Below are 25,557 nucleotides of genomic sequence, written 5' to 3' on the forward strand. Positions count from 1 at the left end.
AAGTCATTCATGGAGGTATTGAGTAGTACCAGAGCCAGGCCCGACCCCTGCAGCACCCCACCAGATACACCTCTCCGTTTGACAGTGAACTGTGGATAACTACTCTTTGAGGACTTGTGGCACCTTAGAGACTAACAAATTTATTTGAGCATAAGCTTTGGTGAGCTACATGAAGTGAGCTGTAGCTCACAAAAGCTTATGCTCAAATAAATTTGTTAGTCTCTAAGGTGCCACAAGTCCTCCTGTTCTTTTTGCGGATACAGACTAACACGGCTGCTACTCTGAAACCTACTCTTTGAGTGTCTTTCAACCGCTTCCACTCGCACCTTATAGTCATTTCATCTAGACCAGTGGTTCTCAGCCAGGGGCACACGTACCCCTGGGGGTACACAGAGGTCTTCCATGGGGTACATCAACGCAACTAGATACTTGCCTAATTTTACAACATCTCTACAAAACAAGCACTAGAGAAGTCAGGACAAACTAAAATTTCCGACAGATGTTGACTTGTTGATACTGCTCTGAAAACTATGCACTGAAATGTCAGGACAATATTTATATTCCTGTCGATTTATTTTAGAATTATATGGTCAAAATGAGAAAGGAAGCAATTTGTCAGTAATAGAGTGCTGTGATACTTTTGTATTTCTATGTCTGACTTTGTAAGGAAATAGTTTGTAAGGGAGGTGAAACTTGGGGGTACGCAAGACAAATCAGACTCCCGAAAGTGGGACAGTCGTCTGGAAAGGTTGAGAGCCACTGATCTACACCTCATTTCCCTAGTTTGCATATGAGACTGTCATGACCTGCACTGTCGCCCTTCCCCCCGGGGTCATGACCAGCTGCTACAACCAACGCTCCTGGCAGCTGCTGCATGTGGATGCCGGGGGCTTGTTAGGGATACTTGCAACACCTCTTTTACTTCAGCTCAAGCCAACTGGCTGCCATTGGGCCCATGGAGCCAGAGCTGAAACTGATTTGGTCCTGTGTACACTAGCACTTTGGCAGCTTCGTGGGGATTCATCATCGCAACAAGTCGATTTCTTAGTGTGGGCCAGGACCTTCACTGGAGTCAACTCACACCAGGGTCAGTACCAGGGACCTACTTAATGGAATTGACAAGATTTCAGGACCCAGGAGTCCTGCAGGAGTTAGTCATATCCTAGGGGGGATATGAAAGAAGAAAAGGGTCCCTGTTCTTTGGAGCAGCAAGGAGATTTGGGGTCTTTCTCTCTTCTGCCCTTCCTGATCCCCCTCCCCCCCACATGTCTAACAAACACACACTATGAAAGAAGTGGGTGGTTTGCATTTTACAACTTCTCATGCAACCACTTCCTGACCTGAACATGTCTGAGGTCAAATTTAGTCTGTATGTGAAAAAAAAAAAAAGTTGCTTAAAAAAAATTGTAAACCCCTCCACCCCCCCATCCCGCGCCGCAACCTAAAAATGTCCCCTTTGTCCTATGGAGTAACCCCCCCAGCCAGGTCAGTGTTCCTCTGTAACCGTTCTCCAAATAACCTAGACCCGGGAGTCAGTAATAAAAAGCTGCAGGAGATTATCTGGTGCAGCTCAAGAGGAAGCACACTGCTATTCTACACTGGGGCTGGAGTTTTGAAATGTAAAGATTCCCTCTTCTGGGGACTCTGGGTTAATAAGGCAGAGGCATTTTCAACTGCCTCGGGAGGTTAGGTGTCCAAGTCCCATTGAATGTCAACAGGCATTGGGTGGAGTTCAGCAAGACCCCCTTGGAGACCCTCACCTTGTGGGGTAGAGGGATTGACGCAGCTGGTTGTACATTGCCAATGATTTTTATGGGCATTTTGAAAAATGAAATAGTTTTTTGTCAAAATTCTCCAAGAAAAGTTTTCAAGTTTTTGATTAACTGAAAATCATTTTTGGTTTGGATTCTGTTTTTTCATTGAAAAATTTCATCAAAAGTGATTTCCCCCCCTGAAAATGTCCTCTTTCGTGAACTCCATTGCCAGCTCGCTCTGGTGCTTGGCAGAGCATTCTAGGCCTCCAACCCAGAGGCGGATGGATCCAAAGCATCTCGGCCTAGGAACTGGCTCTCTTGGAGAGCTGTGTTAACCCCAGAATCACCTTCTCCACCCAGGTCAGGTTTGGATTTAGATCCGAGCCCCCACCTCATGGCCCAATGATGGTAGGCTCAGAAACCTGGATCCTGTGGTTCTTAGCACTATTTGCAAAGCCTGGTCTAACGCTCAGTGGTCTGCTATCAATGCAGATGCATCAGTAACCATTTCTTTCTCTATTCCAGCATCCCCTCAAAACAAGCAGTGAAAAATGGGCCGGAAAAAAATACAGATTAGTCGAATTTTGGACCAGCGCAACCGTCAGGTAAGCCCCAGCCCCAGGGCCCATCCAGAAACTGGTCTGGGAAACACTGGAGATTGGGCAGAGGAGTTTGGATTCAACGGTGGGGAAAGGTGCAAGATTGTTGGCTCTGGAAATGTAGCGTGCACAGAGGCAGAGCAAACTGCTCCTGCACTCCATCCCTTACGCACTGAGCCTCCAGCCCTGCCCGGCAGGAACCCCCAACGAGACACTCAGACTCTGTCACTCCAAGGCCTGGGGTGCCCTGAGCGCATTAGCATAAACTCTGCATGCTCATTTGGCAACTAGACCCAAGACCATCAGACAGGGGCAATGTCCAATCCCCACCAACCGTGAACAGGATTGGAGTCATGGGGAGATGTGCTGTGTAGCCCACCACAGTGCCCTGAGCCAGCCAGTTCCTCAGCCTGGGGCTGGGCTTGACCCAGCGACCTAGTGGTAGCAGCCTCCAAAGGCTATTCCCAATGCACTGCAGCCTCTTGCCCGGCGTGTGTTCCGGAGGGTTGGCCCAGGATGTGCCCCGGGTCATTATGACAGCCATTGGTGTGATGCATCTCCTCGAGCGCTGTGAGGAGCATGCAGCGTGCGCGGCTGCAGCTGATGCCGGGTCACCCTTGCTCACGTGACCTGGGGTGCATAAAAGCTGCAGGCAGCGCGAGAGCCAGTGACGCCAGGGGGCAGAGGTTTGCCTGGCAGTTCCAAGGCAGTGGGCACCGTGCCACCAATGTTATTCCAGAGCAGCGTCTGGAGAACACCTCCCAGAGAGCTCAGTTGTGTACCTAATGAGAGACGATATTTATAATGGCGCTGAGAAGCCACCAGCAGCAGCTGGCTAGCAGGAGGGGAACTAATTTAGCCCTTTCGTTGGGCGTGGCTGCTCCAGATTCTGCCGGGCTGCATTCTCCTAGAGGACAGTGTCCGTTCTGGGTGAGGGCTGGTGCAGATAGGCACCCAGAAGCTCATCTGCTTAACTGAAAGAGCTGCACCTCAGCGGCCCCAGTCCTCCACGGTCATTTACCCCAGCGCCAGGTGGGTGCGAGAGGCTCCCCCGTCGCTGGTATAAATGGCTACACAAGGAGCAGGGCGGTGGAGAACCGCGCCCAAGGTTCGAGCTGGTTGGGAATTTTTCAGTGACGCGAGGTTTTGTTGGAAAATGCCGATTTGCAGACTCCAATTGGCAACGCCCATGCTCTCTAGAGCTCTGATCCACTGAGAGCATGTCAGCTCTTAGAACGGGCTGCGGAAGCCATTGCTGCCCCCTTCGGTGCATCTGTGCACAGAGGGACGTGTTGTAGCCAGGCCGGGATCATACGGGGACTTGGCTGCGCTAGGACAAAGGGTGTGTTCTGGCCGTGTGACAGCCAACCCGTGGTCACTAACCCCTGGGACCACCCTAGCGTGGAGAAGTCTGCAGGTCCCACACCCGTTGCTGCGTGGGATAAAGCCACCCTTCCCCCTAGGGCTTGCCTCACCCTGCTAGCGCTGCAAACAGCCTCGTCTACACTAGGATCTTATCACCGTTTTTCTAAGACATGGTAAAAATACACCCTTTGTCCTAGCGTGGCAGTGCTGTGTGTGCATGCATGTGTGGGTGGTCACAGCGGTTGTGCAAACTGGACACGCTGGGGATGTGTGTGAAGCACTTACCAAGGGGAGGCTCAGGCTAAGCGCCGAGCGCCGAATTTAGTTCTCAGTGCTCTGAGGTCGGTGCTAATTATACTCCCAGCTGATGGCGGGTCCTGTGTTGTCAGCCACACACGCACAGGGCCAGATTTTCAGACGCGCTTCCCACGCTGGGCGTCAGGCCACTGAGCGCCTGCGTCCCAGTAGGAGCAGCTGGGGACCAAGATGCCTACGTGGCAGTGGAGGTCTGTGGAAGGGGTGCCCAGCACCTGCGAATCTGGCCTCGAGCACTCTGGGAAATACGTCCTGCCACTGCGTCCCGGCAGGGGGGCATTGGTGTGACCCCACTCATGTCAGGGGAGTTACGCGGGTGTCAATCTGGAGGCCAGTCCGGCGCAGCAGTCTGCAGGGCCGGTGCTCTGGTGCCTTGCGCTTGCCCTGAGCCCTGTGCCCGCCCCTCAGGTGACCTTCACCAAGCGCAAGTTTGGGCTGATGAAGAAGGCCTATGAGCTGAGCGTGCTGTGTGACTGCGAGATCGCCCTCATCATCTTCAACAGCACCAACCGCCTCTTCCAGTACGCCAGCACCGACATGGACAAGGTGCTGCTCAAGTACACGGAGTACAGCGAGCCGCACGAGAGCCGCACCAACTCCGACATCCTGGAGGTAACACCACCTGGGCTCGCGGGGGGCTGCAGGGCAGAACTGACGCTGGTTCCAGGGCAATTAGAAAGGCAAAGCAGCCAAGCTGGCCTGGCAGGCAGCTGCTGAGCAGCCTCTGCATGAAACGAGTTTTGCAAGGTCTCAGCCTAGATCCTAGCAGACAGATGACCACTGGCAGTAACTGACCAACCCCTTGCTGGCAGCCCCAGCCGAGAGGCCAGGAGGGGAGAGGGCCTTGGAGACCCAACTGCAATGGGGCAGGCAGGGAAGGACACAGTTGCGCCCCACATGCCCCTCTTGCCCCAAGGCAAAGCCTCAGTGTGCAGGGAGCGGGTGAGGGGGCAGCTGCTGTATCTGTGCCAGGGTCTGGGGGGAAGGAAGCTGTGAGGAGAATGCAAAGTGAGGGGTGGGGCAAGGCGAGGGGGCAGTAGTGGGAGTGGGGAGGGGCAGGTCGAGGAGACCCTGGGCACTTTCCCCCCGCTCTGCCTGCCAAGGGAATCCCTGCTGGGCCTCCTCGCTCACGGGCTCCTTCCCTGCCAGACGCTGAAGCGGAAGGGCCTGGGGCTGGAAAGCCAGGAGCTGGAGCTGGACGAAGGGCTGGACCCCATGGAGAAGGTCCGGAAGCTGAACGAGGGGGTGGACCTGACGGTGGCGCGGCCCAGGCTCTACGTGAGTGGCCAGATCCCCGTTCCCCGCATGGGATTGAGAACATGGCGATCCCTTGGCATGGCAAAGATCCACTCAGTGCCCTTCCCCCACCCACCGGGGCTGCCTGGCAAGGTGATCCCCTCCCCCACAGGCCCCACTGTGACCCCCACGTCCCTGCTCTCCCTTTCCAGTCGTCAGGCCCTCTGCCCAGCCACGAAGCAGCCTACGCGGGCACACCGCCCTCTGGGAGCGACGGAGGGCTCAGCAGTGCCAACGGGTCCCCACAGCATCAGAGCCGCCTGCCTGCGTTCAAGTCAGCGATTCCCAGGCACGGCCAGCCTTCGGGGCGCTCCCCGGGGCCACTGCCTCCAGGTGTGTTCTCCCCGGGTGGCCAAGCACGGGCAGAGGAAGTGGGGCTCAGCCACGGAATCCGGGGGTTGTGCGGGGGAGGGGGTGCTCGGTCACAGAATCTGGGGGTTGTGGGGGCGGGGCTCAGCCATGGAATCCGGGGGCATGGCGGGGGGCTTGGCCACGGAATCCGGGGGACGTGGTTTGGCTTCTAGAGGCAGCACTTGAGTGTTGGGTTGCTCAACACGGCCGCCTTCAGGTTGACGAAGGAGCCAACACCCAGTGAGTGTTACCCAGTCTTTGCCCTTCTGCGGTGGCCTGTGGAAACGGCCGAGTGCCCAGGGCCTGGATCTCCCCTGGTTAAAGTAGCTGGTCAAACCCAAGGGTGTCATGGTCTAGTGGTTAGAGGAGCCGGGGCCCTGTAGTCAGGACTCTTGGGTTCTATTCCCAGTTCTGCCACTGACTTGCTATGCGATCGTATGCGAATCTCGTCTCCCTCTGCACCTCGGTTTCCCCGTCTGTACCTTGGGGGATCACGACCCTGCCTCGGGCGGAGAGCAGTCATTCCGCTGTGTGGGGGATTTCAATATCTTGGAATCTGGTTTCATTCGATTTTGCAACAAAAGCCAAAAATGTTGGAATTCTCTGTGAAAGGGGAGTGGAGCCCTGGCTACGGCGTCTGCCTGGCTGGCTACCTGGGAGTCACCGACCCTGGATGGCCTGGAAGCCCAGACTGCTGAGAAGCCGTGAGCATGAGAATCAGGCTTCCAGGCCTTCTAGTGTCCGCTTGTTGTCAGCCTGCCAGGAGCGCTGCTGAGGAGCCAGGCAGGTGAGCTCGCAGGAGCCCAGCCGGTTTCCATTATAACGTTGCTGAAATCGAACCAGCTCCGTTAAACGGTTTGATTCTGACAAACCGGCAGGTTCCGAGGACAAAGTGTTTTGTTGGAACTTTTCCGACTGGCTGTAATCCTGACCTCTGCAGGGCGCTGGGGGATCCTGAGCTGGAAGGCGCTAGGGACGTGCAGAGTGTTTATTACTGTAGCTTCTCCTGGGTAATCAACAAGCTCAAAGAGTGGACAGCAGCGATGGGCTAAGGTGCAGTCAGAGCCTGCAAAGCGATGGTAAAAATGGCCCCGTCTCACTCCATACAGCTGCTTCCTGTGTTTTGCTGAGTCATAAGTGCTGATTTTATGCACACTCACAGGCATGCGCATGAACAAGCACCCACCTGCACACTCACACTCACCTGCATGCACACTCACACGCATGCACACGCGCCCACATGCCCACTCACACACGCGCATGCGCACACACACACACACACATTTCTGATGGTGATGGGCATTTCCCAGCTCCCCTGCATTCTGGGGGGGTTTGAAATCTGCCCTGCAATCAGGATCTTCCGTTCCCCTTGGCCCCATTCCCCAGCTCAGAGGGGTAAGCAGGGCGGAGTGGGGGACAGATGGAAACCTCAGCTGCTCTCAGTACAGTCGGGCTTGGAAGTGACTGTCGGCTGGAAAAAGTGACTGAGGCTGACCAGTGGAAACTCCCCGGGCGTGGGGGTGAGGGGAAAGGGGGGGTGGGTGTCAAGGGTGTTGGTGGGTAACATGTGGCTTTGCTGCGGTCACGTAATGCTGGAGCCCGAACTCCGTGGGCGGGGCTAGTGTGATCTGTGCAGGGCCCTCGCTGCGTGCAGGGAGGTCTGATGTAATGTGCGCCGAGGAGGAGGTTTCCAACCACCCGGCCTGTGGCAGGGGAGCTGATTGGGCCGGATCGCGCTGCACTTTTCCCACGCCGCCCTGCCAGCCCTCGGCCCCGGTCTGGACGGGCCCAGCCAGCCCTTGGCCTCTGCGCTGGGGCTGCCAGCCAAGAGGACAGTCATGAGGGGGGCCTATGTGATGTGGATTCTTGTCCCTGGGTGCTGGACTGAGACCCCCAGAGCCTGTCAACCAGCCGTGAGAGCGGGGCCCTGCTGCACCCCAGACCCTCTCCTCTGCCTTGGTTGTGGGGGCAGCTGATGGGGGGTTCACCCTGGCTCCTGCTGCCCTCTGTTCCCGAGAGCAGCTCTCTCCATCTTCCTACGTGTTTGTCTGCCCTGGGGCCAGCAGGGAATCAGGGTGTTTGTGGGAGATGCACGGGGAGTGACGCCCTCCACCACTGCAGGGCTCCATCGCTCCTCGGCGGGCGAGATGACGAGTGCAGAGGGGGTAGCAGCTCCCAAAGCAGGCCTGGGTGTGGAGCTCACGGGGGATAAGGAGGAACGGGCGGCAGAGAGCAGGCACTGTTGCCCATTCTACGTCTGCACATGTTGGGCGGGGGGGTTGCCACCCTTGGGAAGCAAAGATCCTGGGAATTCCTGCCATGGGGATGTAGTGCCAGCCTGGCATGAGTGCTGCCCGCTGAGCAGGGCTGCAAGTCCCAGGCTCAGAGCCCAGCAGCCGGGCCCACTTTAGCAAATCGTTTCCGTTCCTTGCTGGCGGCGTCATGTCCCCCACACCTGACCCTGGTGTCCCGGCCACAGACCAGGTGCAGTGCTGCTCGGAGGAGCCCCGGGGCCCGGCCTCTCTCAGGAAGTGGGTTTGCAGTCACAGAAGCAGAGGAGGTTTCCGCCAAGCTCCCACCTCCCTCCCCTCACACACACTTCTTAGATGAGTGGCCCTGCTTTCAGGCGCCGCTCCAGGAACTCAGGGCTTTCCGACCTGGCTCGGCCAAGAGACGGCATCCGCTTCCTCCCAAAGGGCCTGGGCGTCACTTCTGCTATCTGGACTGGGACTCCCAGAATCCTTTGCCTTCCAAGGGTGACGTTCACCTCTGTGCAGAGGCCTGGCACAGGGCCTGGGCACTATTGAAGTCCTGCCTAGGCTCCTTGTGCCAGCCCCAGTATCACTAACCCCAAGCATCTAACAATGATGAATCATGAGATTGGCTTAAAAATCGTGAGACTTTTCAAGCAGTGATTCAGGGTTTAGGGAGTGTTCTCTCTCTTTGAGCCCTTGGGCTGCGTTTGGGTCACAGTTCCCAGCTTCTCTCCACAGACAGCAGGGCTAGACATTTTATATTTTTTAAGGAGAGCTGAGAGCCTCACCTAATCCCCTGACTCCCGGAGCTGGGTCTTTAAGAAAACCACCACGTCTTGCGAGACTCCAGAGTTGGCAGCTCTGCCGCCTTCCTAGGTTGTTTTATAACCAATCCTCCTGCTCAAGTGGCATCTCTTCTCTGCTGGAGGCTGGATGTGACGACAGCTGGGGACATAGAAAAGTAGCTATGAATTAAACACGACCCTGCTCGGAAGGAGATCTCTCTGGCCATGCCCCACGTACAAGGTCGTCGCCTTCAGTGCACTCGAGCCCACTTCTGAAGGGTGAATTTGCCTCAAGGCGTGTTATCCTTATGACTATGCATAGGAAAGAAAGCGCGCTGTGCCAGGCGCTGTACATACCCAGAGGGGGGCACGCAGCTATGCTGTGCCTTATCTCAGACTCCAGTGCATTCACCTGCCATTCCCTGAGCTGGGCTCTCACCCCAGTGCTTCCCAGATGCACTAACCTTTGCCTGCTTCTCCCTGCCTAGGCCTCGGCTACCCTCTCTTCTCCCATGGCAACCTGAACCGAGCCCTGGCTACCAAGACCCCTCCCCCGCTCTACCTAGGGGCAGAAGGCCGCAGGATGGATGTCCACAGCAGTTTGTCCAGCGCCAGGAGTAATCTGACATCAGCGGTAAGTGCCACACTCAGTGCGTCTGGTGACGAGGGTCTAGGAAGGGTCCTTCCGAAATACAGATGCCTGTGAGAGGCTGTATTTAATATATGAAATCCCTTGAGAGCTGCCCACTGTGCTCCAGCTTCCCCCACCATCCAGGCAGCAGGGCCCCTGGCTGGCACTGCAGAAGGCTCCCGTGTTGGGTTTAGGAGGAACAGCACAAGGTTGTCAAGGGGGTAGTGGAGAGGGAAGGGTTAACAGGAGGAGGGCACTGTTCTGAGATCTCAGGATGCTCCAGCCAGGCTGCGGCTCTGCCAGGGGGTAAATCCGGAGTCGCTCCATGGGCATGGGTGGATTGCACCAGCACTGGGCGGATGAGTGAGAGGAGAACCTGCCCCCCTGGGTGCAGAGGAGTCAGAGCGTAGGGTGTGCATAGGGGGTAAGGGGGCTGAGCACTCCTTTTGCAAGTAGTTTAGGGATCCCCAGTTTTTTGGTTTGTATTGGGGGAAGCGGGAGGGGGAAGGAGCAAGGCTCCCTTGGGAAAAAAACAGATCTCTGCCCGGCAGCCCCTTCTATGGGGAGCTTGGAGCTCTGGGGGTGAAGAGGGTCAGTGATGAAACCGTGGCTTTGAAATAGCCCAGAGTTTGGGGACATAGTTCACACTCACTCATTTGCACTCACAATGTTCAGGCACACACACAGTCTGGCACACACATGCAAATTGCACACTCACCCAGCCACATGCATGCAGACAGGCCTGTCTGCACAGCCAGATACACATGCCCAGTCATGCTCACACAAACTCACACGCACATGGTCACGCACATGCCCAGTCGCCCATGCACTCTCACACGGCCTTGCACACCCATGCACACTGGACATTTCCGGGGGGTGAGATGGGAGGGGATGGAGGAAAACACTCAGCCATTCAGGAGGGAAGCGATTGCGGGCCAGGGGTCAGAGTGGCGTGGAGGGGAGCTGGGGAAGGACCCGAGCGAGGTGTTTATTGGAAGCCTGAACAGAGGATGCTTGTTTGTCTCAGCAGCGATCGCTCTACCCTGGCCTGCAGACGGTGAGCCCAGTGCTGCCCGCCGGCAACGGCAGCATGCCAGCCCATGGGCTAGGGGGCTTCCCCTTCCTCTCCTCAAGCCAAGCAGGTAGGCCCCGGTGGATAGCTCCTAGCCTGACGCCCCCGCTCACCCAGTACCTAGATGTCTCCCCACACCTAGCCAGGGGCTGCAGTTCGGATCTGGGTCGCCCATGACCCTGCAGGGAATCCCCGTCCCAGAGCTGAGCTGGGTTGTGCTCCTCACTCACTGCATGACCTCAGCCTGCGGTGGCTGCTGGACACCCTGGGGAAGGGAGCCAGGCACCCCCAAATGGCCAGATGGGAGCCCCGTGCCCCTGGAATCTCTCCCATGGGCTCAGCCCTGGTGTAAACGACACAGCAGGTGTAAACTGGCTGTGGACATGGAGGTCCCTCCACTTTCACCCGTTAGCCCTTCTCCTCCTGATGTCCGTCTGCTTTCTCACTGGCAGAGTACGGGCCCGGCGAGGCTTCCTCGCACCCTGGCTACCTCCAGCCCAACTCCATTGCCTCCTGGCAGCACCACAGAGACATGGCAACCTCCGCGCACCTGCCGCTAGGGTAAGAACCACGCCCAACTCCCAGCCTCGGCCAGGGGGCTGAGTGGGACTTCTCTCTGGGGGGCAGGAGCCTGGGCTCCCATCCCTTCCCCAGCCTCTCTCCCCACAGGCCAGCAGGGCTGGGTGCAGGGGTTAGATCTTCACGACTGCATCCCCCCTCTCCCTTTCCCCATTTCTCTTCCTCCATCTCTTTTCCCCGCTCCCAACACTGGGTCCCAGGTCCCCAGAGGGCTGGCCAGTGAAGCCCTAGCCCCGCTCTGAGGGTAAAACCCAGACACAGGCTGGGCAGACGCCTTCTCCTTGTAGCTTCTGGTGCCACCTGGTGGCAGGAGCTCAGCATGGGTTGGCGACGAGATTGGTGCCTTCTGCCTGCTCCCCACCGGGAGTTTGTTACTAGCCGTGTTCCGGACACTGGCAGCCGAACGGAGGGAGCTGGCAGGGGGCCGCTCCGCCAGCGGCCGGCTGCAGCTTCCGGTGGCTCTGGCTGCTGTGCTGTGAACGCTTGGACTGGCAGATACAAGCGCCCTCTCCCTGAACGCAGAGGACAGCACAGCTCCCCCAGCCTGGGCAGCCGCTCCCAGCTCCTCAGCTAGGATGTCCCCAGGGGGAAATTGGACCCACGTCTGCCCCAGGCCTCGGGAGCAGCGACTCTGTGGCATGGGCCCAACAAACCATTGCGATCGCAGCTGGGCACGGATGGCCCTGTTCGGGGGTGGGAGAAAAATGCCCAGGGATTGGTTTGTTTCCGGAGCCCCCGGCTTCCGGGCGAGCCCCGCTCCTGGGAACACCCCCTGCCGCCTTATCCCAGCAGGTCCGGGATGTTTGCAAAGCCTATTTAAAACTGGCTGTGCCCAGGGGACGGTGCCCCCCACCGCCTGAGCCAGGCTCCCAGCTGCTCTCCCAGGCGCGTGGGTGGGGGAAGCGCTTGGGAACCTGGTGTCCCAGTGGGTTGCACCTCGTGGGCCGCCAGTTCTAATCTAGCTCCGGCCAGGAGTGAGGAAGTCGTTAGTGTCTGGCGGCTGCTGGGGGAGACGTGTTTGGTGGAGCTCAGTGTCTCCCTGGCACCAACGCTGCCCAGAGAACGGGCACAAACGGGCCACCCCTATCTGCAAGGGCTGCTATGGGCAGCAACTTCCTGCTAGAAGCCGGGGAGCACTTGCAGGGGGGCAGCGTGTGGGAACCTCGGCCCAGGGGGAATAGCGGGCACTGCCAGCACGCTGGCCACATGAGACATTTCAAAGTGGGCGGGGACAAAAGGGGACCTCCCACTAACCTGGCTTGTGGGGTCACCCTGCTGGTGGCTCTTGTAGGGAGGGAACTGGATCGCCCCCCACACACAGCTGGTTAGAAGAGGAGCCGCTCCCCAGTGCAAAGCCCAAGAGGGAGCATGTCAGCAACCCCCATTCCTGAGCCAGGGGATTAAATGGGGGAAATGCCCCCTCCCCCCACAAGCAGATGGGCTGTTGCGGGGCTGGCTATTTGCAGTCCAACTTCCTGCCTGAGATGGCGGGGGTGGGGCGGGGGTGGGAAATGCAGCCAGGCATAAGAGGACATTTTTTTAAAGGTCGGCAAACTTTCCCCCCTGCCCCCCAACCCCAGCCAATGAGGGAGAGCTCCGAATCCTGGTCAATGGAGCGGGTCAGTTCCGGTTGCCTTGGGACGGAGGCAGGAGTCCGAGAGCAGCCACAACCCAGCTGCTTGGGGCCAAGAGATCCCCTGGTGGCTTCCTCCTTCGGAGTCTCCCTCTGGCTCCCAGCCTGGCTCACGCCCTCCTCTTTCCTTCCCCAGGGCGGCCGGCAGAGGGCTCCCCACCGAAGAGGCAGCCCCAGCCCCCAGCAGCTCTCCCCAGCACCAGGCCATCAGCATCAAGTCCGAACGGGTCTCCCCAGTGGTCAGCTGCAGGTCGGCCACCCCTCAGCACTCCCTGAGCGGCCTGTCCTCCCTCAGCGACGTCCCCAGAGGGCCCGGGGACCCGCCCCAGCGAGACGAGTATGCCAAGGCCTATCACTACCCACTGGTCCTGTCCCGGCCGCTGGCGGAGGAGCAGCAGGGGGGCGTCCCGGTGCGGCGCCTGCAAGTGACGGACGTTTGGCAGAGATAGTGGGGCCGGCTGTCCTGGGTGGGGGGTCGCCCGCGCTGTTTGCGTGTATGTACCAGCAGTGGCAGGCCCAGTCTGTCCCATGCCTCCTCTTCTGCTCAGAAGCACTTGTACCCTTCTTCTGGGGTCCCCTGCAGCCACAACCACCCACAGGGCAGGAGGTGGCACCACAGAGCATGGCTGAGTGCTGCGGGAGGCGGGGGGATCCCAGAACCCCATGGGTAGTGAGTGCCTGGGGGGAGACCCCCTCGCTGCCTAGCCCCAGAACCCCATGGGCTATGAGTGCTTGGGGGAGCCCCCTTTTTGCCCAGCCACAGAACCCCATAGGCTGTGAGTGCCTGTGGGGTGACCCCCTTGGTGCCCTGCCCCAGAATCCCCTGGGCTCAGAGTGCCCACGGGGAGCTCCCTCTCTCAGTTTGAAATACATCCCTACCCTCTTTCCCTCCAACTCTCTGATTTCATGTTAATTGCATGTTTGGGTGGAAGGTCTGTTCCTCTGAGCTGGGCTGGGGCTCCCGTGAGCAAGGGGCACCCCCCCCGCCCTCGCCTGCCCCCCACCTCTGCTCCTAATGCCCCAGACCAACTGCAGGTGCCTCAGAAGCTCCTGTCTGTCTTGTTAACCATGCCCATGTCAACACCTTCCAGCCTTCTGCTGGCACCAGTGCAGCACCACTGGGGCACAGCCGTGGCGTGCCAGCGCGGGGGGGGCACTGGCCTTTTAACCCTGCGCAGCGCAGGCTGGGAAGGTCTGCGTTAGAGCTGCCCCCCCCGTGGGATTCGCAGTGTTCAGGTGCCACTCTGGATTATTTTCTATTTATTATGTTATATCCAGCCGCAGGTTCAGCCAATAAAGATTTGGGTTTGTCCGGCCCCCCGGGGTGATCTTATCGCCCAAGCGGCTGGGATAACGCTGGCTGGAAGAACGGCATGTGAGGTGCGTGGGGGGTGGGGTGGGTTTCCTCTCTCCTCTCCCCCCCGCCTCCCACACAATCAAGTTAACAGCACCTGAATGTGGGGGCTGGGGGGGGGGGAAGAGGAGACCGGCGGGGCGCTGACAGCCCTGGGGCGTGTTTGACTGTCACAAAGAGCCCTGGGCAGCCCCAGGGATGTAACCTGGCATCTCTGCATTTCCCAGGCACCGAACCCCACTTCTCACAAATACTTCCGGGGGCGACACAGGTGGGAGCGTCCAGCTATTGGCTGAGGGCACCGGGGGTGGGGCAGGATGGGAGCAAGACCCTCGTGGGCTGGGCTTGCCGTAGCCTAGCACCCCCGTTTGCTTCTCTTTCTAGTGCTGGACAGACGGGTGTTGTGAAGAGCTGGGGGCCTGCTCTGGAAGCCAGGACTCCCAAGGGATGGGCATGTTCTGTGTTACAGCACCCTGCTGGTGAAGCTGGTGTCAGGGCCAGCGTGCGTGATGCAGGGGCCTGCCCAAGGGGACAGCAGCTCTGCTGTGCCCAGAGCAGTAGAGCCCAGTACAAGCCAAGGGACAGGCATTCATGGCCCTGGGTCACTGAAACCTGGAACCCCATGCACCAGGTCGCCACGCCACTCACACAAATTTGGCCTGGCCAAACCTGAGCGACACTGTGACCCCAGAGTTTGCAACAGAGTGGGGAGCCGAGCCCCACGAGCCCCACAGGACAGGAGCTGCCGCTGTGGTGTTTAGTACCTATTACAGTGACGGGCTATGATCGATCCTGGGTCAGAACGAGTTACTAAGCAAGGTGTTTTTTACGCTAAATCTATTTACTGGGTGGCAACAGGCCATCAAGGTTTCAAATGGGTCCTGAGCCTCAAACGGCTGAGCCCCACGGCTGCAGAATGTCCCAGCGCACTCAGGCCCAGCACAGACCCTGCCCCCAGGGCAGAGGCCAAGGCCTGTCACTCGGGACATTCAGCAGCAGCCGAGAGGGCTGAGCATGGGGTGCAGAGGGGCTGAGCGGCTCGGGGCCTGGCACCTGAGCAGTTCAGTGATGTGGTGGCAGAATGGCCAGCCCGGGTGGGGAGCGGGCCCATCACTCGGTGTGTAACGTCCCGCGGCCCGGGTCTGGCATGGGTGAAAACGAGTCTGGCGGGGCGTCTGGACCTGAATGGGGCGTCCGAAGTGGTGACCGCAGGGGCTCAATGGGGCTTGTTCTGGGCTGGCTGCAGTTCTTCACTTTGCTCACCAGATGTCGCTGTCTGCTGAGCTTTGGTGCCCTGACACCCCAATTCCTTCATCGCCCGCTGGCTCAGGCAGCCCCGGGCGACTCTTGGAGGCAGGGAAGCCTCGGGGGGCTGGAGCTCCTCAGGGCGGGATTTCTCCAGGCCACTTTCAGTGTCCGGCCCCAGGCGTGACCCCAGGGAGCCCTGGTCCCAGCCGCACCTGGGAAAGGATGGAGCCGGGCGCCCATTCCACAGGCTCTCCAGGGTCACCCTCTATTGTCCTGGGGGGAGCCAAGGCTGCGGGCGGGGAGAGCTGCTGCACAAGCCGCTTGCCCTCCATCCCTGACCTGTAGCGAGGCTGAGCTGCACACGCGATCCTGCTGCTGCCCGTCAGTGCTGACACACAGTCCCCCTGCTGGTCCAGGCCCAGGCTCCCCTCACCCCCCCGCCATGCCCCTCAGTCCTGCCCTGTAGCCCCCTACTAGTCCAGCCCTGGGCTCCCTCCACTGCAGCTGTGCCAGGGCCTCTCAATCCTGCCCAGCATCTCCCTACTATCCCAGCCCTGGGGTCCCCCCTCACCTGCAGCCATGCTTCTATTCCAGTTCAGGGTTCTGCCCAAGCTCTGCTGGTGCCCCTCAAGCCTGACCCACACAGCTCTGTGATGCCCCGCCAGGCTGACCAGCTATGCAGCTCCCTCCCCCTACCTCTGTCAATGCACTGCAGTCTTGACCTGCAGCACCCCCTGCAAGGCATGAGCCCCAGCCCCTGACAAGCCAGACCTGGATCCTTCTCCATTGTCCTTTTTTTCTTTTCTTTTTTTAACATGAAATCAACATCATAAAACAGTCATTTGAACTTTGGCCACCAAAAATATGTCAATTTCTGTGTGAAAATGGTGCATTTCTACCTTGGTCAAACTCAACCCTGCTGTGTTCACTCGTATACACCACCCTGGGCCTCTGCGGCTTGTTTCAATCAGCATTTAGAAGTTTGGCTGCTTCTCCAAACTTCACAGATCTGTAAAACGGAGCTGGAAATACCACCCTGCCTCCATGGGACATCGATTGGCCCCCTGAGCTTCCCATCATGGCCTGGAGCACAAAGAAACGACAGAAGAAACAAAGTTTGAACCAAACTTTGCCAAACTGCAGTAAATATTTGGCTCGGGTTCAGTAACGTGTTGGGTGAAGGTTTAGGGCAGAGTTTATCCTCCTAGCCTGGTGTCCTATCTCCTGCGTCCATAAAAGAAGGAGGGTCAGCAGATTGTCAGGTTAATTCACAGGCTCCATGCTCTGCCCACAAGTCAGAGGTTTGGAAATGGGGGTTGGCTTGGCAGAATTCCTTGTCAGTGCTCTGCTGGAGGGGGCTGCGCAGCCCAGCCACCTCTGCCTGCAAAACTAGATTCTCCCCCGCCCCCCCATGTCCTTGGAAGCGATTCCATACTGTGCAGGCACCGGGCTGGGGTGGTTGTTGGCAGGACAGCAGGAGCCTGGCTGCTGGAGGTGCGGGAGAGTTAAATTGATCCCACAGCTGCTGTTCCACCACCCATCCCAGCCAGAAGGTTCTGGGTTCAGTCTGGGCACAAGCAATTCAGTTGATATAATTCGGAGTTACAGATCCTGGTTTCCCTCCAAGGATCGTTGGTGTACAGAACAGGTTAAAAAAGCCACGGAGGAAGAATTGCTTAGTATGAATATCTTCATAGCTCTAACATTGCAGGATGCTCGTGTGGTCAGAGCACAGGCCAAGGAATCACACCTGGGTTTTCTTCCTGGGTCTGCTGACACGTCCTCTGTGACTTTGGCAAGTCACCTCACTGCTCGGTGCCTCAGTTTCCCCATCTGTGGCTGAGGGTTAATAACACTGACACCTGGAAGACTGCCATGATGTTAGTGCTTGGAAAGTGCCATAGAAGCCTCAGACAGAAGAGGCTACAAGAACAGAAAGAGTTCATATTATTTAGTGGATCATCGAAATTATAACTGGAACAGGTCTCTGAGCTCATTTTATGTATTCCTTTGCATCTGCTGAATCTGGTCTAGTCAGGCAGAAGACACGTCCCCTGATACATTGATATGACACATGGCCACTTCACCAGCCACCAAACTGCAACCAGCTCTGGGGAAGTGCAGCGTAGTTGCTATTTAAACCACATACAGCAACCCCTCGCAACAGCTTCGGCACCAGTGATTTTTGATGGCACCCGTGCTCCAGATGCAACGCTGGGATTCCACCAGCCCTGTTAGCCAATGACAGCAAAGTTTGAGAGGCCCAGGTTTTATTTGTATCATGGTAGAGAGCTTAGGTTCTAAACAGACACGAAGCTAGGACAGCAAAGTGATCTGTCCAAGGTCTCTTAGCCCGTCAGAGGCACAGCTGAGATTAGAATGAAAGTCTCCTGACTCCCAGCCCAGTGCCTTATCTACTAGCCCACGCTGCTACCCGTTCATTGGCAGCCTTTATGTGCTGAGCCCCTGGAAGGGTGGAGAGCACGTCTCTCTTCATACACGCACACTGGGCCCCTCCCTGCGCTGATTAAATTTTAAAGATGACAACCCATCCCGTGTGGCAGCAGCTCACACCAGGGGTGACATGGCTGTCAGATCAGGGCTGGATACTTTAAAATGCGAATTCGGCCATTTCTCTCCTGCAATCTGCCGAGTGACTCATGAATAGATTATTGGTAATGGTACCTTGAGATTAAAACACAGAAGGAGGATTAATCCTGGGAAGAATTTGTGGAGTTTAATACAAACCCAGAGATTGACATAAATCCTTAGACCAGATTTGGCAGAAGCTGAGAGCTCTGCTGACATCTCGGATGGTCGGGAACCCAGGACAATCCGAACGTAGCAAGCTAGGGCCAGATCCTCAGCTGGTGTCAATCAGTATTATCCTGAGCTATACTCATTTACACCAACTGACCCATAGAATTTACATCCCGTGGCTAGAGAGGACCCAAAGCTGAGCCCAGTGCATCACCTCACTCGTTACCCAGGGCATCTGAAACCAGCAGAATGACAATATTCATATGCAATATTCATATTATTTCCAGACCAGCTAGTCTGACCCGTTGCATAACACAGGCCAGAGAACTCCAGCCAGTGACTCTGAGCCTAATAATGATATTGTGGTAGAACCTAGACGCCAAAGCCCCGCAGTACAAACAGGTGCAGTACAAACATAGAGCAGATACAGACCCTACCCCAAATTGCTGTATAAATCTGCGGACAACAGGCGGATGCAACAGACAGGCAGGGGAGCGCACAGTAGCCAAGAGCTTATCCTGAGCAGCGGGCGGTGTTAAAACCGCAGAATTGCAAAGCAATCTTGAAATCAGAAGATGAAATTGCCCAGGAGACTCAGATTTTATCGATTATCTTAATTTTGATCTCTGGGAGAAAGAAAGAGCCCCAAGATTTCCAGCAGATTCCTATCAAGATGACTTAGTGCATGGTGACCGTTGATTGGAAATGTATTTTGTTTTCTGGGGGGAAAAATTAATTAAAATTGAAAATGCAAAAAAAAATATTACTTATTTTTTGCAGAATGTGGATTTTCATTGAAAAACACCCTCCCCCTGCAGACTTCGTGTGTGACAACTGCATGACAGGGGGTGGGGCATTGGACTGGGAGGGGGGTTGGGAGGGAAAAAACCCATTTTGTTCAAAAGTTATCAGCTTTCATCACAAAAAGTCCGTGCCATGTTTTGAAGGGCTCTAACCCGTGGCTGTGGTGTAACTAACTAGCACAGGATGTAGCAAACTGCTGGCCCATCAGGACTGGATGCTGCCGATAGACGGGTGATGGGCACCAAACCCCGAACATGGTGCACAGCCCTGAGCTGGGTGGATTGTCCCTTCCCCCGCTTAGGTTTGTTCGGGTAGCTCTTCACTGCAGAGTTTACCTGGCTTCAGGCACTGGGGATGGAGGCGCAGGTTAACCAGGCTGGCTATGAGCAGCCACATGGCGGAGCTGCATGCAGGTCACACCCATGTAGACATGTCCACACTGGTCCGGCAATACCCTTCATAGATTCCAAGGCCATTGTGATGGTCTAGTCTGACCTCCCTGATCATGTGCTAGGATTTCTGGGGGCATATCCCATGGTTCTTAGTGTGATGCCAAGGCACCACCTGCGGGAGCTCTGATTGGAGGATCGCCCGGCTCCGCTGATTGGTCCAACTATGCTATTTAAGACAGGAGGCGGAACAGGAAGTTTGTCCAGGTAACAAGGTGGTTTCCCTTCTGGCTGCAGTGGACCCTGCTTGCATCTGCCACCAGCCTGGTTCCTGATCTGGGCTCGATTCTTGCCTCTCCTCCTGCCTTGTGCCTCACCTCCAATCCTCTGTGACCAGTCCTGGCTCTGACCCTGACTCCGGCTTGACCCTTGGCTCTGGCATTTGGTATCTGACCTCGGTGCTGACCCTTGGCTTTGATTCCTGATTCTGACTCTGGCTCGACCCCTGGCTCTAGTAACTGGCTGTTGACTCTGGTGCTGACCCTTAGCCTTCATTCCCCAACCTGGACACCTGCTCTGCCCACTAGGCCAGACCTCCTATGTCCCACTCCATAACACTTAGGCCCTCACTAAGTCAAGCCACTCTAGGAGTTGTTTTTCAGTGTGGTGTAGGAGGACTTGTCGGTTCTAACTGAGCTCTGGTGCAGAAGGGTTCTTAGCCTGCCAACACGGCAAACTCCAGTCTGTCTGACTCTGCATGCACCTCACTCTCGTCCCTTCTGGACGGGGCCAAGGCAGGGATCCAGGTGAGGACAATGACGGGTTCCTGCTTTTGGCTGCACCACAAATGCAGCAGGATGCAGACAGAGGGTACAGACAGGATGGAAGGCACGGGGGACTTCAAATGCTGTGTGTCTGGGATGCTGCTTTAATGCTAGCACCAGGATAGCAGTGTTACAAACAGTGCAGTGTAGACAGAGAGAGAGCGAGGGATGCTGGCTAAACTTGTAATGCCGCTTTGAATCCATTCGTTAGCGGTAACCAGTGACAGCCTACCTAGAATGAATCGCTTGCTGGATTTTTCAATTTTGTTCCTTGCTTGGAATACGTCTTGGCTCACATGTTTGGGCGGGGGGTCCCAGGAAGTTGGCATGGCTTCTGTTACACTTGGGCAAGGCTGTGCACACCTGTCACAGTGCTAACCTTTCTCTGAATGTGAATTGGCTTAGAGAGAGTGTGAGTGAGTGTGTGTGTGTGTGTGTCCCATCAGCCAACTCCCCTGTCCCCTTCTCCACCAGATCCCAGCCAGCGAAGGGAGACCAGGGCAGAGTCTACTCAGCCAATGATACATAAGGCAAAGTTCTTAATGCAGAATCTTTATTCCCAGTGAGGCTGGAAGTGATCCAGTAAAACTGGCTGGATTTTCACACTCAGCTGCTGGCAGGGGAGACGGGCTCAGCTGATTTGCAAATGGCACTCAGACATTAGTTGTGTATTAGCGGTCAGTGGCATGCCAGGCCCAGAGATGCAGCCCCTGCCCCACGGATGCATTGGGAGGGTAGAATGCAGATACACCAGGCAGGGAAGAGAGAGCCCCAAACTCTAGTTCATTTCAAGTCCGTTCGCTCAGGGCTGGCTCTATCAACACAAAGCCATTCCAAACCCTTGGTACCAAACAGCAGAGGCCTTCCAGACAGCTGGGTGGGGAAAAGGCTCACCCGTCTCACCCAGGAGCCACTGATGCAGCATCTTCCCCTTTGCTTTTTCAACCCTGCATCCATCAGCCGTGGACTAGGCATGTAGGGATGGAAGTAGCCCCATTTATGCTTTGTCCCAGATGCCGAGCTGACGAGGATAACTTGGAGTGTGGGCCAGGGAGCGCTGAGTGGCTGGGGGCCAGTAAATGAAGGAAAGGCAATGGCCTGGTGCACTGGGCTGGGAAGGTCACGGGGTGACCTGCAGGAGACGATGGAGGGCTGGGGATTAGGCAGAGGAGCGGAGCTGGAGATGGAATAGGAGAGCTGGGAAGGCTTTCACACCTATTGCCGGGGGGTGTGGCGTCCGGGGCACATGGGCGAGGCGTGCTCATTTCAGAGGGGCTGGGGGGAGTGAGATGAGGAAACGGGGATCCGGAGCAGTAGCCATGGCAGGCCCCAGCTTTGGGAGAGAATGAACATGGCTAAAGTGCAGCTGGCAACCAAGCCGCCATCTCCATGGCAACTCGTTCGGATGTCTCCAGACAGGAGTCCCAGCCAGCGCACCTCAGCCCGGGTGGGAGTGAGGGCACTGAGCTTGGGGAGAGGACACATGTAACAAGAGCCCCTGGCCCCCCTGGGAGAAAAGGCAGGATCCTGATTCATTACAATCCTACCCCCTTCCCCAGCTCGGCACCCCTTGGAGGAGACGGGCCTTCCTTCCAGCGCGGCCCTGCCCCCCGGGGTTTGCCAGGACAAAAGCAAGAAAGCTGGTGAGGGGCTCTGATGTTATGGTGATGGGGGGCCAGATGAGCACCTGAGAGATTGGACACCAGAGGCTTCCTGTGCATTCCTCCCACCCAGGCCCTGGCACCATTGCGGTGTAATGCACCGAACACTGGATTAGCACGATTCAGTGCTGCAAAATGTGTGCGTGAAGGGGCCTTCATGGCTTGAGGTGAGACAGATTCTGCTTTTTACATCTTGTAGGCAAAGGCAGCAGTCTGGGGGGAGGGGAAGGGCTGGGGCCGAGGTGGGGGGGTCTTAGCCCATTGCTAATGTAGTTCTAATCATAGACTTTTTTTTTTTTAAATAAGGAGCAGCAATGGCTCGTGTAGCAGGAGCCCCGCCAACCCCTCAGGGCTGCCCTTGGGAAAGCTACTCCAGAGCCAGCAAGGGACGGACGAATGCTAACAGGCAAGCTGAGAAACCCAGGGAATGGGGGGCAGAATAAGGCGGGGGACGGGGTGAATTGTGAGACGCTGATTGAATAGCAATGACTGCATGATTTATGGTTTGCATTATTGCATGGTTCATTTGAATATATGCTAATCAGGCTTTTCTCCTCGTTTTGTTTGTAAGATTTAAATTTGCTATGGCAACCTACTGGCATGGAATGAATGCCAGGAAATGTCAGAATGAGGTTAAGGCCGAGATGGCGTGCTGGAGCGGTTGCGGCCGCGGCGTGTGTGTGTGGTGGGGGATATCCTTCCAACCCAGCCAAGGGGGCAGGAATCCTGGCTTGAAAATATAAAACACAACAGCACGTGAAATATAGGTGGTTCCTGCCAGCAGCAGGGTCTACCCAGAGAGCAATGCAACAGGCCTGGATCCGCCTGGATTTCTCTAGGTAAATTAACATCCAGCTGTGTGAAACGGACCCTCATTCTAAAATGATGTGTAACTGGGCGAGGGCTGTGCTGTTAAACACAAGAAAACGTCCCAGTCTGGGTCCTTGTGATGATGGTTGGAGGCGTCTGGCTCCTGCAATTTTCACATTTCCCCAGGAAGTTATTGGCTGCTGGTTCCCTCCATGTTTGAACTGAATTTCAGGCCACCTTCCCTTCCATGCTGGGTTTGCCCAGACACTGGGAAACCGAAGGCAGTTGCTTTCTTGGTGGCAGGGGCTTGTCTCCATGCAGGCTCAGGATGGGCCCCAGTCCTGTTCCCGTTTGACAGCTGCCATCAGGGGCACTGGAACAATGAGGGTGCTGGGAGCCTGTAAACTGTAAACCTTGCATATGATGGAAACCACTTCTAGCCAGGGGGTGTGGCAGCAGTTCCAGCCCCTAAGCTACCATTGTCCCTTATGGGCTCAGGCTGTGGGCCAACTAGGAAATCCGTGGGCCTGCGTCTGTTGAAGTCAATGGAGTGATGTGGGTTTAAAGAGGGGCACGAGGGGAATCGAGCCCAGTGGCCGGGGTGCCCTAGAAAGAGGTTACTCAGTTTGTCCCCTCGCTTCCCGCCGAGAGGTGCTACCTTCTGGGACAGGTGCCGGGGTTTGTGTCCCTCAGCAAAGCCCTGCTCATCTGCTGTGCCAAAGGGGGCAAAGGGGTCTCGCATCTCGTGGAGGAAACGGTGCTGTCTGTGTAGCCAACTTGTGCACAAACCCCTCTCCAGACCCCAGCCTTCCCTGCCTCCCATGACTGGTCCTCCCATTAACCTCCTCAGATTGACGCCCAGATACTGGGGCTGCAGAGCGGCTGTCTGTATGCACCAAGCTTGTTCTCACTGGGGTTTTGTGATAGGATGCGGGATGGATGGATACTCCCCCACCCCACCCCAGGGATGGACACTCGGAACAGACACACCCCCTCACACTTCCCTCTGCCAAAGTCACACAATGGTGTGTCTGTGTGTTCACTATAAATCCTGCCTCAATAGCTTCTCCCTGCACAGTGGGGGGGGGGAGGGGGGAACCATCAGTTCTCAGAACAGGTAGCAGCTTTGTGGGGGTGAATGATACATTCAAGGCGTTACTGAGGGACTTTTCTCAGAGGAAAGCCATGGGAAAGTGACTGTCCAAACTTGTCTGGAAAGGTTAGCACATTTGGGGGAGAGGTGGGTTATGGCTACACTTTCTTCCACCCCCAAAACAATCCAGCCATGGCTGTAGAGTAAGGGTGAGGAGTGCAGACAAATCAATCAGTCGTTCAGTGATCAGAAAGGGAATCTTAAAATAAAGTATCGTCTCCTCCCCCCCAATAAAATTCCTAATGCATCAGCTAATATCAGGAGAAACCCCCTTTCTCGACACTCCAGAGCAGGGATTTTCTGGAGAAGAAAAAAAATAAAATACAGAAAATCAACTACAGAAAAATATCCTTAAGGGAGCAAAACGTTCAAATTCTGGGGCAAGCCTTTTGGAGTTTGAAAAAGGGCCCAGCCACAGATACAAACTCCCCCCTCCTTTAAGAAATAACCATGAGCTGATGGGATTGTGCAAAATGATTAACAATCCCTTCTTCTTCCCAAACCCCCCTGGCAGACCTATTGTCATGTTATTGGGGTTTGCCCTTGCCAAGCCTTGTGGGTATAGATTTGGACCTGGCTGGCACCTGTCCCAAAGAGAAGTACGCCTGTGGGAGGAGGGAGGGGACAGATTCAGCTGGTGTGAATTGTCCTGGCTCCATTGCAAGCCCTGATTCTACTGCAGGTGTGGTAGCTGGATCTGCCTGGGAATGAACTTCTGCTTGTCTTTATGCAACTAAATTTGGTGTTTGCTTGGGAAGAAATAGAAAGGCCAAGTGATTCCTGCAGAGCCTTCCAGGTTAATGTAATTCCCTAGGAAAATGCTAAGTGCAGGTGGGGATAACTGGGACAGTTTAAAAAAAAAAAAAGCAGATGTAGGGATTTAAAGGAATGGTCTCATTTTCTGTGTCTCTTGTTAATTTCAGAATTAATTTGGACAGCAGACTACGCTGATCGTCAGAGCTGTCTCCCTGGAGCTGTCCTGGCCCTGGTCTTTCTAAATGCAGCTTTAGAAATTAATTAGAACTGATATTTCCCATGAAAATATTTTAAAAGAATAAATAAAGACCCCCCCCTTCAAAAGTTTCATTCCAAAACGACCTTCTAGCTGCCCCGTAAAAGCATTTTCCAAAATCTTCCCCCTTTTTTTCGTTTTATTTTCTGAGTAAATCAGTCCATTTCCCCTAGATACAATCCGTATAAGAACAGGGCTTCAAAGAACAAATTGCTTAAGGAAAATCCCTTTCCTACAGAATATTCCACATTCGCCATTTACTGGGGACCTTGACTCGTGTCTGAACACACAGCACCACCGCTCCACGTCGCCTGGTAGCCACGACTGGGCCGCAGCGGTTTAATGTGAAAAAACAAACCGGTTTTGCTCAGACCCCTGCATGCGGAGATCAAGACAAATCTCCTGCAAAGCGATGTTCGGGTGCGGTTTTATCGAGCATCCGAGGAGATGAAATTTACAAACTGGTTGATTGTTTTTTCTCTCCCGATAAATAAATACAGACGGTAGCAACCGGGCGTGCTCCTGTGCGCGCTGAGGCTGGCTGAGCTCGGAGCCGTATCCTGCGGCTCCCTGGACTCGAGGCCCGGCCCCTGGGTGTGGGTGTGAACCCGGGGAAGCCCCAGGCCTGACCCAGCTCCAGCAGGAAGGGGAGGCAGGGGTGTGAATTTTGCACCGTTACGTTTGTAGCGGAAATAAAGGATCCTGCCTCGGAGAGGATTTAAAAATCCAGCCAAGCCGAGCGGGGCCCCGGAACGAACCGATGCCCGTCCTGACATTTCCCACGGGCAGAGCTCACGCCTCTGTTGGGCCGATCTCTCCCTCCTACAGCCGCAGCCCTTCTCCACTGGGGGCCTGGCTGCGGCCTAAGCTTTTTACTGTCCGTCCCTGGGAGTTGGTGCCCCCCCCC

At 56.1% G+C, this 25,557-nt stretch overlaps 1 protein-coding gene and 1 long non-coding RNA gene across 3 annotated transcripts in view; both read left to right on the forward strand.

Moving 5' to 3' along the window:
- The window catches only part of MEF2B (myocyte enhancer factor 2B), a 38,384-nt gene extending 19,672 nt beyond the window's left edge, over positions 1–18,712 (forward strand). Inside the window, exons 2-9 of one of the 2 annotated variants that reach the window (XM_043535727.1) lie at positions 2,280–2,359; positions 4,442–4,645; positions 5,183–5,311; positions 5,482–5,662; positions 9,209–9,354; positions 10,379–10,493; positions 10,876–10,984; positions 12,772–13,987. In XM_043535727.1, the coding sequence (XP_043391662.1) occupies positions 2,306–2,359; positions 4,442–4,645; positions 5,183–5,311; positions 5,482–5,662; positions 9,209–9,354; positions 10,379–10,493; positions 10,876–10,984; positions 12,772–13,084 (1,251 nt within the window). In that variant the 5' untranslated portion in view covers positions 2,280–2,305 and the 3' untranslated portion in view covers positions 13,085–13,987. Of the gene's footprint in view, positions 1–2,279; positions 2,360–4,441; positions 4,646–5,182; positions 5,312–5,481; positions 5,663–9,208; positions 9,355–10,378; positions 10,494–10,875; positions 10,985–12,771 lie in introns of both variants that reach the window. The other variant, XM_043535728.1, reaches the window with a different exon arrangement.
- Positions 18,713–19,460: 748 nt separating this feature from the next.
- LOC122463837 lies at positions 19,461–22,081 on the forward strand. Its single transcript, XR_006287478.1, has 3 exons — positions 19,461–19,996; positions 21,749–21,842; positions 21,982–22,081. It is a non-coding gene; the product is annotated as an uncharacterized LOC122463837 (long non-coding RNA).
- The last annotated feature ends 3,476 nt before the right edge of the window (positions 22,082–25,557 follow it).

This window comes from Chelonia mydas, chromosome 25 (genome assembly GCF_015237465.2).
Source record: "Chelonia mydas isolate rCheMyd1 chromosome 25, rCheMyd1.pri.v2, whole genome shotgun sequence".
Classification (NCBI taxonomy): domain Eukaryota; kingdom Metazoa; phylum Chordata; order Testudines; family Cheloniidae; genus Chelonia; species Chelonia mydas.